At 34.5% G+C, this 16,039-nt stretch overlaps 2 protein-coding genes across 2 annotated transcripts; one reads left to right on the top strand and one right to left on the bottom strand.

Moving 5' to 3' along the window:
• Positions 1–579: 579 nt before the first annotated feature.
• Positions 580–5,807, top strand: LOC109803965 (mitochondrial thiamine diphosphate carrier 2). Its single transcript, XM_020365681.3, has 8 exons — positions 580–1,042; positions 1,136–1,286; positions 2,495–2,611; positions 2,847–2,958; positions 3,389–3,516; positions 4,406–4,558; positions 5,276–5,413; positions 5,552–5,807. The coding sequence occupies exons 2-8, from the start codon at positions 1,167–1,169 to the stop codon at positions 5,768–5,770; spliced, it is 987 nt and encodes a 328-aa protein (XP_020221270.1). The 5' UTR covers positions 580–1,042; positions 1,136–1,166; the 3' UTR covers positions 5,771–5,807.
• Positions 5,808–6,306: 499 nt separating this feature from the next.
• LOC109803963 (dynein beta chain, ciliary protein) lies at positions 6,307–9,299 on the bottom strand. Its single transcript, XM_020365679.3, has 3 exons — positions 9,019–9,299; positions 7,724–7,851; positions 6,307–6,975 (listed from the first exon to the last, which is right to left on the bottom strand). The coding sequence occupies exons 1-3, from the start codon at positions 9,188–9,190 to the stop codon at positions 6,685–6,687; spliced, it is 591 nt and encodes a 196-aa protein (XP_020221268.1). The 5' UTR covers positions 9,191–9,299; the 3' UTR covers positions 6,307–6,684.
• Between the last annotated feature and the right edge of the window lie 6,740 nt (positions 9,300–16,039).

Below are 16,039 nucleotides of genomic sequence, written 5' to 3'. Positions count from 1 at the left end.
AATAAATCAATGAAGAGACAAAATAATTTAAATTAGAAGATAAGAGAAAAAGAAAATAACTATTTACACAAGAGTTTTTTTAGAAAATAATTTAAACAAAATTCGACATGGAATAAAGGAAACTTGACAAAAAAAAAATCATTTTTGGTTTATAGATATATAAGATAGAGAATAGAGGATAAAGGATAACATATTTAGTAAAGGCATGATAAGTACAAATAATTAATCCGATAGAAGATAATTTTTTAAATCAATATACAAATCAAGGATAATTTATCCCAAAAAATTAGAAAAATTCCATAAATTCGAATATGAGAAGTACACGTTAGTTTAAATTAAGAAAAAAAATGAATCGATGAAGAGATGAACTAATTTATCTAAAGACACAAAAAAATAGAGGATAAAGGATAACACATATAGTAAAAAAGAGTTAATCTTAATATAAAATCATTAATAAACAATTAAGACCATTTTAGTTTTGGTTAAAACACACGAATCTAACCCAACGTCACGTTTGGTAGAAACTTTTTACAAACAAAGGGATTTGTCAGGCTAGAAACGGAAACCAGCCGCACTTGCGAGTTGCCAGACAAAACGAAAAGCAAAAGTCGTTTTTAATTTTTTTGATTTTTTCCCCTAAAATGGCTCCGTCCAATCCAAACTACAAAACGCCGGAAAACACGCGTTTTTCATTCTTCTCATCTCAGACTCAGACAACAAAACCACGATCTTGTCTTGCGTTTATTTATTTTTAATTTTTGCATTTCATTTTAAATATTATTTTATTAACACTAATTATTAATAATATTTTAGTAGTTTGTTCTCTCTCTGTCCGAGAATCTGCTAAATTCCTGCAACACCTCAGACAGAGGCGGAGAACTCGCCGCCCTCAAAATTTTTCAATGAAATTAAGGCGGCAATAAATAACAATAACAGCAACGATACCGTTTTTTTCCTTCCCTTTCTCTCTCTACTTTCTCTCTCTAGACCCTTCCATGCCTGCTTCCTTCTCCGTTGCCTCCTTCCGCCTCCTCTCTCGCCGGTAACACTCTCTCTCTTCGCTTCGCCAAATCCAAGGGAATTCCCAATGTCATGGTTGATAATCGATTATTGTTATTGCGTGATGTTATTGCAGGGTGTAATTAGAAAAGGAGGGGCTTGTGGCAATGGAGGGGGAACCGAGCCAGCTCAGACGGGCCTTCGTTGATGCCTCCGCCGGAGCTATTTCCGGTGGAATTTCCAGGACAGTGACGTCACCTCTTGATGTTATTAAGATTAGGTTCCAGGTTTGTCTATCTTACTTTTTAATCCATCTTTTAGAATTTGTGGTTTCTTTGACTTTTCCATTCTTTCGCTCCATCGTGTATTTGTTCCTCGTTTTCTGGTTAGGGAGACGTGTCCTGGTTTAGAAAGTTTCTTCAGTCATTTATTTCTCAGCCTTTTTGCTTTTTTAGATGGTTTTCGGTGTTCAATTAAGGAATGACATAGAGTAGAGTAGAGTCGGGTCCAGGGTTTGGCAATGTCTTTCTCTGTAAATACTGGGATTGGTTATAGTTTAACTTTAATTTGTGATGGGAAGGAGTGTGGTTTGGCTGTTAGCTTTTTTTTATTAGTTGGAATTGCAATGAGGATAACAAGGTTTTAACTCATAACTTTTTTCATATTATCCCAACTATGTTGATCCTAGTGGTTCATACCTATCTAGCTTGAATGCAATGTTCAAATTTTTTATTTTTATTTTTCATATTTTTTTTAATTCTTTACTTTTTAGTCTTGACATAGGTGTAGCCCACTTGGGCCAGGGACTCATTCTGCTTTGCAGTACTGTGACTTTCGCCGGCTCAAAGAGTTTTCACACATGACAATGCATGTTGGTTCTTAGGATTCGTTTAATCTAGTATGAAATATATTATGGTTTGTTTGGATAAACTTCTTCAAAAACACTTCTTAGTTAAAAAAGTGAAGGGAAATTCAAATAAGTTTCTCCATGAGTCCAAACTAACTTATGCACAAGTTAAAAATAAGATTTTGGAGAAGCTAATAGGAGAGAACTTCTACAAATTAAATTATGCATAAGCTAATTGCAGTTTTTCTCTCTTAAAAGTGTTTTTGAAGAAGCCCCAAGCATGATGTTTAGAAACTCGTCAATTTTCCTTCTCTTTTACTCATACTACTGTTTAGATAAAAAGGGACCTATTATCTATTAGAAAATATTATATTCGCTCCTGGTGATCAAAAGGTCTTCTGTTTCGGTTTCCTTGCTTAATATATCTGGAATTACTCAGTTATTGGCATAATTTTGTTTAGAAGTTCTGTGACCTTGGGGATGATTGCATTGGCTTGGGTTGTACAATAAGATTTGTGTCTACTTGTTAATGTTTTTAAGTTTTGCATGAATATAGGGTACTTGGGTTCATGACATTCTTTTTGTAGCCTTTCCCTTGTCAAGGTGTGCAGTGAGCTGAAATAAGTTGTCATTCACATTCATTGACAGGTTCAACTGGAGCCCACATCTTCATGGACTTTACTACGCAAGGGTTTGTCTACACCTTCAAAGTATACTGGCATGTTACAAGCAGGCAAAGATATTTTTAGAGAAGAAGGCATACAGGTAGAATAACTCAGTTTCTATAACTATTCATTAGTCCCCCCCCTACTTTACTTCTCTATATTAGTAATCTGCCTCCGATCCCTATATTCCTTAAAAGGGTACTAATTGGCTGTTGGTGAAATCAGTATATTTGATAATTCTTGAATTCTTAAGAATGTCTTTCAGAAGTTTCCTGTCTACCTTTTTTTCTGGGGAAAATAGATGTATTAGCCTTTCTTATTTTGCTATATTACAGGGTTTTTGGCGGGGCAACGTACCAGCTTTGCTCATGGTTATGCCATATACAGCTATACAATTTACTGTTTTACATATGTTTAAGACTTTTGCCTCTGGTTCTTCCAAGACAGGTATCCTATTTTGTATTTCAATTGTTATTCAGTGTCCTAACGTCTCAGCTGGATGAGCAAAATGAATGTTTTATCTACTATTTTCCTAGGTGTCTGTCTACTAAACTTTATTTTTGTTGAAAATATTGGTTTATCACATCATTATCAGTTAAAACTTTAAATATGTAGGTCCAAATCTCTTCATATCGTTACAGTGTAATTCTGAATTTAAATTTGATTTTACTAACTTATGTCATTTTTGTACAATTTACTAATACATTTTAATAAGTCACTTTAGGGGGAGGATGCTTTCTGTAGTTAATGGATGTATACACTATTTGTATGCCAATCAAAACCTGTGTCCATGTGCAATCTATAAGTATTAATTACTAGGGAATTTCCTGTTGTAGGTTCATTTTGTTCATTTTTTTTTTGCTTTCTGTTGCTGCAGAGAATCACAATAGTTTGAGCCCTTATCTATCCTATGCGAGTGGAGCATTTGCTGGGTGTGCTGCAACTGTAGGGTCATATCCTTTTGATCTTCTCCGAACCATACTAGCTTCTCAGGGTGAACCAAAGGTATAAGCACTATAAAATGATCAAGGTTGCAAGATGGTTTTGAAGTAAATTACTGTAATGTGTATTAGTGTTATGAACTGTGAAGGAAATTGCTGGCATGCTTTTTAAACACCCTTGGCTGTGATCCTGTCCATTTACTTATGCTTCTTTCTCAGTCCCCTGTGCTAAATATGTAATATAGTTCATTTTTGTGTCTTCACCTAACAACTTAAAAGCATTTTGTTTAGTTCATTACCATTCATTTTGCCAATTATAGGGTGGGAGCACATTTTCTTGATTAATAATGATGGTATTTCACATCTGAAAATTTATCAAATCATATTATCATGAATAATTTTTAATGGTCTAGAAGCCATGTTTAACCATTAAGTTTGCTGATGAAATGCCTTGAGGAGCACAGGGCATGGCTGAAAATTTGCCAGATCATGTCATGTGTGATTTTTAATGATATAGAAGCTATGGTAAACCTAAAATATTCTGGTCAAATGCATAGAGGAACTTTGTAGCATGGCCGTTTATTGCAATGTCATCAAGTAGGCACCCAAAATCTGTTGCTCAAGCATTGATGTGAATAGGTGTGACATGGTTATATAGAATATAGATTATAACCCTAGCCTCAAATTTTGGTGTAATGTTCCACCTCAGTTCTGGACAAAATAGAAAAACCTCTACTGCCTTTTTTTTTGTTGGACAAGAAATTTATTCAAAACCTAGAAACCTCTAGAAAAACTAATACAACCAAGATCAGCCCTTAAGGCGTTAGAAGCCCTACTGTTGGCCATTGACAATATATTTTTAGTTTAGTGCATAGTTTTAGGTTGTTGTGGTCCTTGTTGTCCTGTGGAATCAATTTGTAGCTATGTTATGCTAATATTTTCCCATCATGTAGGTTTACCCAAACATGAGGTCAGCCTTGGGTGATATTCTCCAAACTCGTGGCTTCCGAGGCTTGTATGCTGGATTGTCACCAACCCTAGTTGAAATTATACCATATGCAGGCCTACAATTTGGAACCTATGATACTTTTAAACGTTGGACCATGGTAAAATTTCAGTTCTTTTTTTTAACATTTCATTTATTTTTAGTTGACATGATTATGCGTATTGGATGTCACTTGGTTGTGAAACTATATTAAGGTGAACCTGTTGGTCCTCTTATATTGTGCATTTCTGGTATTCTAGCCTCTAATTTGCCTTGGCTTGTACCGTGATTTTACTTACTTGGTTGAGTTAAATGAGCATATTAGAATTAAATTGACAAAAGATGCGGCAATATTCAATCCCTTTTGTTATGAGGGTTGCTCTATGCATGTCTCACTTTTTCAACACCTGTTCAAATCTAAATCTCATTGTTAGATTTTTATCTTACCTGTTACATAATTTGCTATTCTGGGTGTCTAGATATGGTTGCTATTGGCTTTATACGTGCCAGTCATTATTTTTGCTCTAGGAATTTGCATCGACAGAGAAGCTTATAACAGCAGTTTGTATTAATTTTGAGGTTTAGTCCAAGCAATCAATCTTGATTATGCCTCACCTAGTCTCAGGTGTGCATTTCTGCTAGATTAAATATATTTGCAAGTATTCAAAGAGAAAAGGATACTTGGAACCGTGTTGATGCAAATTTAGTCCACTCAAGTACCAACATCGTATAAAAAGTTGGATTCCCTCTCAGATGACAAATGCTTCACTTTTACTTTATATAGTGAGCAATTCTCTGATACCTGTTCTGATGCATATATTATGTGGGATAATTGTAGGCATGGAATCGTCGTCAATATTCAAATCCTTCTGCAGAAAGCCTCTCTAGCTTTCAGCTATTCCTGTGTGGCTTGTCTGCAGGAACATGTGCCAAGCTCGTTTGTCATCCACTTGATGTGGTCAAGAAAAGATTTCAGGTAAATTTTAGAAAGTTGAACCCCCATAAAAAACAAGTAAACTTGTGTTAGGCTCTTGCCTGATTAAATGATGTCCGTAAGTTTCCATGACTTGATGTGGATACAATTATGAATATGTTCATTATTTGTTTACTGCAGATTGAAGGTCTACAAAGGCATCCAAGATATGGAGCTCGGCTAGAACATCGTGCATACAAAAATATGTCTGATGCCATGAGACGAATATTACAGGCGGAGGGTTGGGCTGGTCTATATAAAGGGATTGTCCCATCAACTGTTAAAGCTGCACCTGCTGGTGCTGTAACATTTGTTGCATATGAATTGACATCAGATTGGTTGGAATCTATTTTAACTTGATATTTTTACTATTGGGGAGAAGGGGATTTTATGATTTTTTTTTTTATCTCATTATTTTTTAATCAACTTAATTCCCCCCGCATAGGAAGCATGATGAATTAACCGCCGCAATAGTGAATAAGATGTTAGTTCTTTTAAGATGGAAAATAAGTCAAGATAAAAGCGAAGATCTAGCAGGGTTTCTGTTGTTATATTAGTTAACGGGATTTTTACTTCCAAATTTATCTTAAATGGTTCAAAACCTGTTTTTGTTTCGACTTTATCATGAACGATTTGAGAGGTCTGGAACACAGAAGGTTTTGCTGACTGTACTAATGAACACAGAAGCTTCTGTCTTCATTACAAACAATCTAGTTAACGTTCCTCAATGGCCAGGATCTAGGTGACTAATTATGTTTAGTACTAGAGGTAAGTTAGTTATCATTACTCTTCCAGGTAAATTTAAAGCTTAACCAGGGGCGTTGAGGACACGAACGAGGACCAAGTCTATTCGTCCGCAAATCTAAAAGAATTACACAATTATAAATACATGCAACTTGCAAGGCCAAAGCTCAATTTGCTCATGTTTTATTAATTGTTGTGAAGCACTGAAAAAAGAACAAACAAAAACTAAGCATAGGGTTTCAAAACCCTTATTGGAACTCACTCTCCAGGGTTCATTTCCGTTACAAGAACAAATTCAATTGTTGATATCACGATATCCTTAAAAATCTAAGTATTTGGGCTGGCCAGCACTTGCTAATATAATATATAGTCCATTACAAGTCAATAATGTCATGATGTCATGGCTTTTGGCATACTCCTTTCTGTTGAACTACATTTTTCAATGGGCAAGACTTTATCCACACTTCAAACCATTTAGAACAAACAGCCTTTTTCAGACAAGAACTAGTTAGCAATGCCAGTAAAGCTGTTTATCGTGGTGCTTTGTTCTTGTCTGTACTGCTCCCTTCTGGAGGTTGCGATAAGAACTGCAAGATCCTCTGAATCTGAGCAACATCGACATTAAACTTTTCGGCAATTTGGTGAGCATCCATAGGCCCATTGTGATCATCAGCCTTGCCTTCATGCAAGAGGAGGATATGGCGCAACTGTGCTACATTCAAAGTCCCAGCAGGAACTGGCCTTTCCTCGTAACGACCAGAATCTGGTTTTGTGTTTCGCAATTTGGGCATAGGCCTACTATACTTCTCAGCCACAAAGGCCTGTAATAACATTGTCTAACTGTAAGATGAGCTTGTCTCGGTAAAATATGCCCTAAAAGTCAAAAGAAAAGCTTTGACCACTTAAACCGAAATAGTCGATGGTAACAGATTATTTTTGAGATATTTTTTTTAAAGCTCTCTTGGGAAGCTGCTAGAAAAGGGATTACTTTTAGGAATCCTAACACATATTATGTACATTGGACTTTGGAGATTAATCAAATTTGTTAAGTTTCCAAGGCACCATCCTAATACTATGGGTAAACAAATGACAAAAACCATTAATCCAGCCTTGGTTGATGATGAGCAATGGTACAAGATTTATAAAGGTATATTAGTATGTAATCATAAAGGTATACATGTCAAGGTAAGCAAGGCAAGAATATATTTTTAGTCCTTACTAGAATTTTATTCATTTCTAGTTCCAAATGTCTTGAAAATAGTGTTTTCTTGGTCACTCAAAAGCCCCTTTGCAGTTTGCAGGGACTAATAAAATACTACATTTTTATAAAGTTTAGGAGCTAACAGTGAATAAAATTTGATAAGGACTAAAAGCAGAAATTATGATATTTTCAAGGACAGTCAAAGAAATGATTATCTTGGCAGATGTTCTTTCATCTGACAGGAGATGAAGAAGCCAGTGTAGAAAAAAACGGGATTTCCTAGATCTTCAATGCCAATCATACCGAATGACATTTATGCATCAACTTCAACTCTACATAAGGAGTAAAGACAACTTCGGAAAACTCACCTCACCCATCTCAGGTTTCCCCCCAGGCTTTGCTGTAATTCTACCAACCATTTGACCAAGCATAGCATCAAATTTCGGATCTCTTTCTTCCAGGACGTTGTCCATATTATTAACTCCAGGACGATCATCTTAAGGCAAGAACAAATAGCAGTGTAATCAACAACAATGAACTATCACAGTGGCATTATAAAACCTCACAAAACACCAAAATTATAAGCAACATCCATGCATGCATATCGCAAAAAATACACAAATTAACATTAGGCGACACCTTTAAGGGTATATCCACCACGCAAGGTGGAAAAGCTGAAATGAAAACAGTCCGAGATGGAAGACTTGAGGCCATTTGATTTTAGAAAATGGTTTTTAGTCTTATTTTCTGTTTTCACATTTAATACAAAATCGTAATCTTGTATTAATTTTGATTCCTGTTTGTTTCAAAAGAAAACAACTCACTGTTTTTTGTTTTCATTTTCTATTTTCACAATTTCTTACTTAAACTTTTAAAAACAAGAAACAAATTAAAAACAAAGTGACATTTTGTAATTAGAAGTGAAAACAGAAAATACGTGTTCACTGGTTATTGCTAGATTGTAAATGGGTGAACAATTAACCAAGTCTCTTAACTCCTGATTGTAAAGCCTGTCTTGGAACACGGAATGTCAATCTAGTGCTATCAAGATCGCTTTTTTGCTGTGTTACATTAATGTTTGGCCAGGAAATGTCACACTTGAGCACATAGACTAGTGTTTGATTGTCAATTTTGGAATACTAAGTGATTCATGTATATGGATAAAAAAAATGGAAGAACGATTGAAACTCTACTTGAAGGTCAATTTCTTATCATTAAGGAGGGATAGAAAACAGCGAGGTTGAAGAAAAAATGTGTTGCACACCAGTATTTACTGTGCAGCAATTTGACTGTGACAAGCATCGTGAATTTTATTCTTTTTCTCCAAACTTCTCACTACACCATTTTCAGCTTAACTAAGCATGCCTACCCATTACCCAACCTTTCTGGGTGTAACGTGAAATTTCCAAAAGCAAAACTTTAAACTGAATAACGATATTCACAAAGCTCTACATGGTTCTTCGCCTTGTTCACAAAAACCACAACATAGTAGTAGAACACAGTTCCACCATAACCCTCACAATACAAGCAACCTTAATTTCGGAGCCACCATTGACGTTTTCGGTTTTCCCAGAACGAAACAATGTTAATGAGCGACATTTGGCAATCGCTTAACCCTAGTTTCCCAAGCAAAGACCATGAACATAAAGAGAGAGAGAGTTACCGGCTTGAAGTACGTCTTGTTCGGCGGCTTTTGAGATCTGTGGCGGCTTGTCGGCGGCGACCTTAGACGGCTGGCGGCGATCGACGGCGGTCTTGGGCTTGGAGAAGGATGAGGTGTCAGCTTCGGATGCCGTTCGGATTCTTCCAGATGCTCGACGAAATGCCTGACCCATCGTGTGGTGTGATGCCAAACGAGGCCTCGCGGTCAGTTATTCTACCGTAAGTACAATGTTGAACAGAGAACCTTCCCAAACCTCGTGGCTTGTTTTGGTGATGTTTTAGACGGATGCATTTTGGGTTTAATTAATTACACTTTTTTTTTCCTTCTTCTTTATCCATATCTTAAGATTTCACAATTTTTGTATCTAATTTCTTAAATCACGTTTTTGTCACTTACTCTTTTTCTTATTGCTTAAATTTTAAAATTTTATATATTTTATAATCGTTTGACACAATTTTTTTTTTTTACGTAATTTGTTAATTATTGATATTGATAATTAACACATCACGTAAATAATTAATTAATGATGTTAAGTTATTAATTAATAAAATAATAAAATATGTAAAATTTTAAAAATTAGATGATAAAATAAAATATTGATAGTAAAATTTGTAAAATTATGAAATATAAAGAACAAAATTGTAATTATTCCTATATTTTATGTTTAGAGAGAGGTGTGGACGATGGTGGTCTCCATCGTGCTAATGATGGAGAGTGGTTTCTAGATAGCTAATGCCCAGAAGTTGACATAAGGGGTATGGAACTAGTCACATTTCATCTTAGCAAACTTCGTCTACGCAACATTGTCTAGGTATTGCTTCACAAGACATTCTTGATGAAAAACCCTTTGGAGAGACTAGATTGATGTAGTTCCTCCTCCATGTTTTTTAAACGGACCTTTCCTTCTTGATCTCCTCCTAACTTTTCCAATGACCTCCAATGATATTAGAAGCTATCTTCAAATACACATGGAAAGGTAAAGAGTCCCGTTGGAGACACCACACTCATGGAGTGATAAGTCCCTTCAAATCTCACCAAACTCAATTGAGGATAAGAGAAATGGAATAAGTTTCAAAGAGAGAAACAAACTTTGAGAGAGTATTAGAAAAATGCATCTAATTCATTAATACTCAAAGTTAAAGTTCAGCCAATATAAGGAAATCCTATACATAGGAGTTTGGTTGGCTTATGGTGCAAGATAATCTAACCATGGTCAAGTGTAACCATGGTTAACTATCTTATACTTAAGCTAACCAATTTTAGTTAACTTTCTACAAGTCTAGTTAGTTGTCAAGAAGCTTATGGAGCAAACTAAGTTAATCCTAGTTTAAGAATAACTTATGTTAGCTTAAGTTAACTCCAATTACCTAACCTAATTATTATAATTACTAGACTAATGATTACTTTGACTAGTTTGTTGAGATGTCACTATTAGGGATGACAACAGGGCGGGTCGGGTACGAGTTTCATGATATCCGTCCCCGTCCCTGCGAGTCAAACCCATCCCCATCCCCGTCCCCGTACCCATACCCGTCAGGTATATAACTTTCATCCCCATCCTCGTTCCCGTCGGGTATCGGGTATACCCATACTCGTACCCGTCAATTTTTTTTTTTGTAAAAAAATATGATATTTTAAAATTATTTTTCTATTATATTATAATTATAATTAAGTTATTTCTCTATCTCATATTATAATAAATAATCACACATAAAAAATATTAAAATTCTTTAATATAATTAAATTAAAAGTGAGTATTAAATTAAAAATGGGAACGGGAACGGGTACGGGGACGGGTAAGTACATACTGGTTCCCGTACCCGTACCCAATTTAATACATCAAGTTTTATTCGTACCCGTACCCGTACCCAGTCAAACCGGGTATTCTCCGTCAAAGTCGGGACAAGTTCGGGTAGTACTCGTGGGTATGGGTATATTTGCCATCTCTAGTCACAATCAAGGCCATGCGACTTATTTAATAAGCTTGGATGGCTTGTTTATTAAGCTTGGATGTCCAAATCACTTGCTTAGGCAAGTGAACATCCAACCTTAATGGGCTAGAAATGTTTGGGCTATCCAAGCCCAAATAAGTCTATATAGCCTAGACTAGTTACATCTCCCCCAAACTACTAATTACATCCAAAAAGGAAAATACAAGGAAAAAAATTGCTATACTACTTGACCCAAAATACATGGTCAAAAATATCCTATACAATCACTATTAAAAATGTAAAACAACAACAGGAGTCCTTAAGGTAGGATAGACCTCCAAAAGTAGGGTACCTTACAAAATAAGGGTAAATGACCTACAAATTTTCAAACCATCATTATCATCTTTCACCCTTTTTGATTCTTTTTCTACCAAAGGGATCCTTGGAAAGTAGGTTTCCATCAACCCTTCATCTTGCATTTTCTATACAACAATCATCTTTTCAAGTAGGAAGATGTTCTTGGGTTACTCCTTCATAGGCACTTTTTGACCAGAAGGGGATAGTTCTTGGGGCCATTTTGAACTTAGGATTTTGAAAGAAAAAAGGATTTTCGTGAGGAAAAAGATGAATAGTAATAGGTGCAAAAAGAGGTTGCGTAGTTAAGTGTTTGTGGGTTTATGTGACATAAAGATATATGCACGTTTATGAGTCATGGTTGGTGAGCAACAATTCACATAGTAGTTACATGCTAACGAAACACGCTTCTATTGTGTCCACTTTTCCACGCATTACCTTTCTGGTTAATCAATGCGATAATAATTCCTTGCATTTAATGGTATTTAATATGCCTATTACCTTTCTCAAACTTCAAATGAGATGTTAAAAAACATATATTTATTTAAAGTAATTGTGTTAGATTAATGAAGGTAAGATGATGCATATCAAATGACACGTTAATCAAATGAAGCAAGATCAGATGAATCATACAACATGATCAGATGAAGCATAGTAAAATGATGTATCAATGTCTTAGTCTACTAGGCATTTTAAATGTAGATGTTTTTTAGAAATGAAATTGAAACATTCCTTAGCTAAAGCCTTTTTGGACATAATCACAAATGAAGTATATCTTATTTCAATGTGCTTAACTTTGGAAAGTTGTATGAGATTTTTTGATAGATTTATGGCACTTGTGTTGTCATAGAATACAAGTATATTTGATTTAAGACTAGAGTAGTCTTCTAATTGATATTTCATCCATAAGAGCTATGAACAACATCCTGTAGCTGAAATATATTCTACCTCTATTGTTGAAAGAGTTATGGAGTTTTGTTTCTTGCTTGTCTAAGAAATGAGACAACTTTCAAAAAAGTGACATCCTCCACTTGTACTCTTTCTTTTAATTTTGTCCCAAGCATAGTCTACATCAAAGAATCCTGTTAACTCGAAATTGTTATTTCATTCATAAAACAAACTTAGGTTAGTAAAACTTGCAATATATATGAATATTCATTTCACAACTTTCAAATGAGACTCTTTGGGGGTCAGATTGAAATTTAGCCCAAAGACATACGCTAAACAAAATATCAGGTCTGCTAGCAGTTAGATAAAGTAGAAATCTAATCATACCTCTGTAGATCATTTGATCTATTGATTTACCTATTTCATCTTTTGATAGTCCTATAGACGGATGCATGAGTATAGGTATTGGCTTGCAATTATTCATCTTAAACTTTTGAACAAGTTTTGTAGCATATTTTTGTCAATGAATATATATGCCTTCATTTGTCTGCTTGATTTGTAGACCAAGGAAGAAATTTGGCTCTCTTATCATGCTCATCTTAAATTCAATCTGCATTAACTTTGAAAAATCTTCACACAATGATTCATTAGTAGCACCAAAGATTATATCATCTATATAAATTTGCACAATAATGAAATCAATTCTAGACACTTTTTAAATAGAATTGTGTCATTTTTTCCTCTCACAAAATCATTATCGAGTAAGAAGTTACTTAATCTTTCATACCAAGCTCTAAGAGCTTGTTTCAAACCATAGAGAGCCTTTTTCAGTTTAAAAACATGTTCTTTTAATTGAGGGTTTTCAAAGCCTAGAGGTTGTTTAGCATAAACTTCCTCTTTAATAAATCCCTTTAGAAAGACACTTTTAACATCCATTTTAAAAAGTTTTATGTTTTTGTGAGTAGCAAAAGCTAGCATAATCCTAATAGCTTCGAGTCTAGCAACTGGAGCAAGAGTCATAGTGAAATCTATTCCTTTTGTCTGATTGTAGCCTTGAGCTACTAATTTAGTTTTATTTCTTATCACTTTTCCTTGTTCATAAAGTTTATTTCTGAAAACTCATCTTATCCTAATGACAATTTGATGTTCTAGCTTTGAAACTAGAGTCTAGACATCATTTCTTTCAAATTAATTCAGCTACTCCTCCATGGTAATGATCCAATCATTTTGTTTTAATGCTTTGTCTATGCTTTTTGGTTATATTTCAGATACTAAAGCACATGATGCATTATCTTTGAGTACAGATCTTGTTTTGACTCTATTAGTCTTGTCACCTAAAATCTAATCTTGAGGATGATGGTTGATGAACTTCCATTCCTTGTGAGATCTAGTGACTTTGTATGATTGATTCGTTTAACTTTCAGGAGGCTCCTTCATCTAACTAGCAACATTTGGCTCTTTCATCTGATCTCCAATATGTAATTTTGCAAAATCCTCTTATAGATTGGATAGTTTCCTATCAGTTGTTAGAGCATCATCAAACTTTACATGGATAGATTCTTCTACCACAGAGGTTCTAGAATTATAAACTTTATATGCCTTTTAGGTGTTTGAGTATCCAAGGAAGATATCCTTATCCACCTTAGAATTAAACTTACCAAGTTTATCTTTAGTGCTTAGGATATAACACTCACATCCAAAAGGATGAAAGTATGATATATTGGGTCTCCTTCCTCTCCATTGCTCATAGGCAGTTTTGTTTAATAATTGGTCTTATCAATATTCTATTTCGAATATAAGACGTTGTGTTCACTACTTTAGTCCAAAAGTGTTTTGGTAAATCATTTTCACAAAGAAGTGTTATGGCCATTTTTTTTGTAAAATTTTGTTCTTTCTTTCAGCTACCTTGTTTTGTTAAGGTGTTCTCGGTGAAGAGAAGTTGTGAAAGATACCATATTTTTCACACAAGTTTTGAAAATTAACATTTTGAAATTCAGCCCTATGGTCATTTCTGATAGTAGTTATGCAAAAACTTTTTTTATTTTGAAAATGCTTACAAAATATCTCATATACATTAAATGACTCATGTTTATGGCCTAGGGAGTATACCTATGTGGATATAGAATATTCATCTACTAAAACAAATTCATACTTTTTACCTCCTAGACTTGTCCTAGTTGGACCAAACATATCTATATGTAACAGTTCTAGTGGTCTCAAAGTGGAAACATCTTTTTTAGCTTTGAAAGATGATTTTATCTATTTCCCTTTCTAACATGCTTCACAAAGAAGATGATTTTTCCAAGAAATCTCAAGCAGTCCTCTTACTAAAAACCCTTTTTGGTTAATTTTGAAATATGTTTCATATTGACAATGCCCAAGCCTTTTATGCTAAATAAATTTTTTTATCTTCTCTAGAGACTAGACATGTTACAATCTATTTGATCAAGCTAGTCAGATTAATCTCATAGAGATTATATTTTCTTTAAATAGTAAAAAACACAAATTCATAATTTTGCTTGATTATGCATGCATCTTTGTCAAAGACTATAGTATAACCACTATCACAAAATTGACTCATGCTCATTAGATTATACTTTAGACCTTCAACATAAAGTGCATTATTTACATTTGGTATAAAGTCTTTACCTATCTTACCTCTACCCTTGCTCATCCCTTTTCCACTGTCGAACAACACAAAACCTTCATGTTGTTGAAGGTCTAGGAACATAGACCTTTCTCCTGTTATGTGTCGCGAACATCCACTATCCAGGTACCAGTATGAATCCTTTCGCTTTCCCACTAAGGATATGTGAAACAATAATTATTTGAGTCTTTGGTACCCATATTTTCTTGGGTCCTTTCTTGTTAGTCCTTACACCCTTGGTCTTATCATATCGTTTGCTTGGAGTTTTAGCTCCATAATTACTAGCTTTTTGAAAGGAAACCTTGGGTTTGACTTGAGAAGTCCTAGAGTCAATATTAAAGTCAAGACCATTTTTGTCAGATGATATTCTTTCGTGTTTTAAAATCATGTTTAACTTAGAAGACTCATCTACAAATTTTGTTAAGTCCTTCTTGAGTTATAGGTTTTTATTTTTTATAGCTTCTATCTTAGGTGGGACAAAACTTATGATCTTGTCTTTCACACTTTTATATTTATTTTGCTGCGTCTGACATGCCTTTTTTGAGTTCAAGATTTTCTTTTTCTAAAAACTTGCACTTTTATTTAAGTTTCTTGTACTCTAAAGAGGTCATGTGAGAGCTAGCTAAGAGCATATCATAGGACATCTCTTCACAATCAAAATCAGATGAATAATTACTTGAGTCAAATTTTACCTCAATATCTATTGCGTTTGACTTTACGTCTGCCATGAGACAGATGTTGGCCATCTTTTCATCTAAGTTGCTGCTGTTGTGAAGATCTTCCTAGGTGGCCATTAGACTTCTTTTAGTTTTCTTTTTGTTTGACCACCTTTTCTTGATAGATGGACAGTCAACCTTTAGATGTCCAAGTTTCTTACATTCATAGCAGACAATTTCCTTATTGTTAGGTTTGCTGGACTTTTTGATTTTGTCTTTTTTTTTTGTGAAAGTTCCTTAGTTTTCTTTTTTTCTTGAGCATGTTCTTGAACTTCTTGGACATGAGAGAAATCTCATCGTCTGTTGAGTCTTCAAATCTATCATCTAAGTTGCTTGACTCAAACTTAGCTTTCAGTGTTTTTCCTTTTTCTCTCCTCTTGTTAGATTCACCACCTTTTAAAGCAATGGTTTCATTTGCTTTAGAATGATTTTTATTATTTAAGTGAACTTCATGAACTTGAAGAGTTCTAAGAAGTTCATCAATA

This window comes from Cajanus cajan, chromosome 1, assembly GCF_000230855.2.
Source record: "Cajanus cajan strain Asha chromosome 1, NIPB_CcT2T_4, whole genome shotgun sequence".
Taxonomy (NCBI): domain Eukaryota; kingdom Viridiplantae; phylum Streptophyta; class Magnoliopsida; order Fabales; family Fabaceae; genus Cajanus; species Cajanus cajan.
This window is presented reverse-complemented; position numbering and strand designations above follow the sequence as displayed.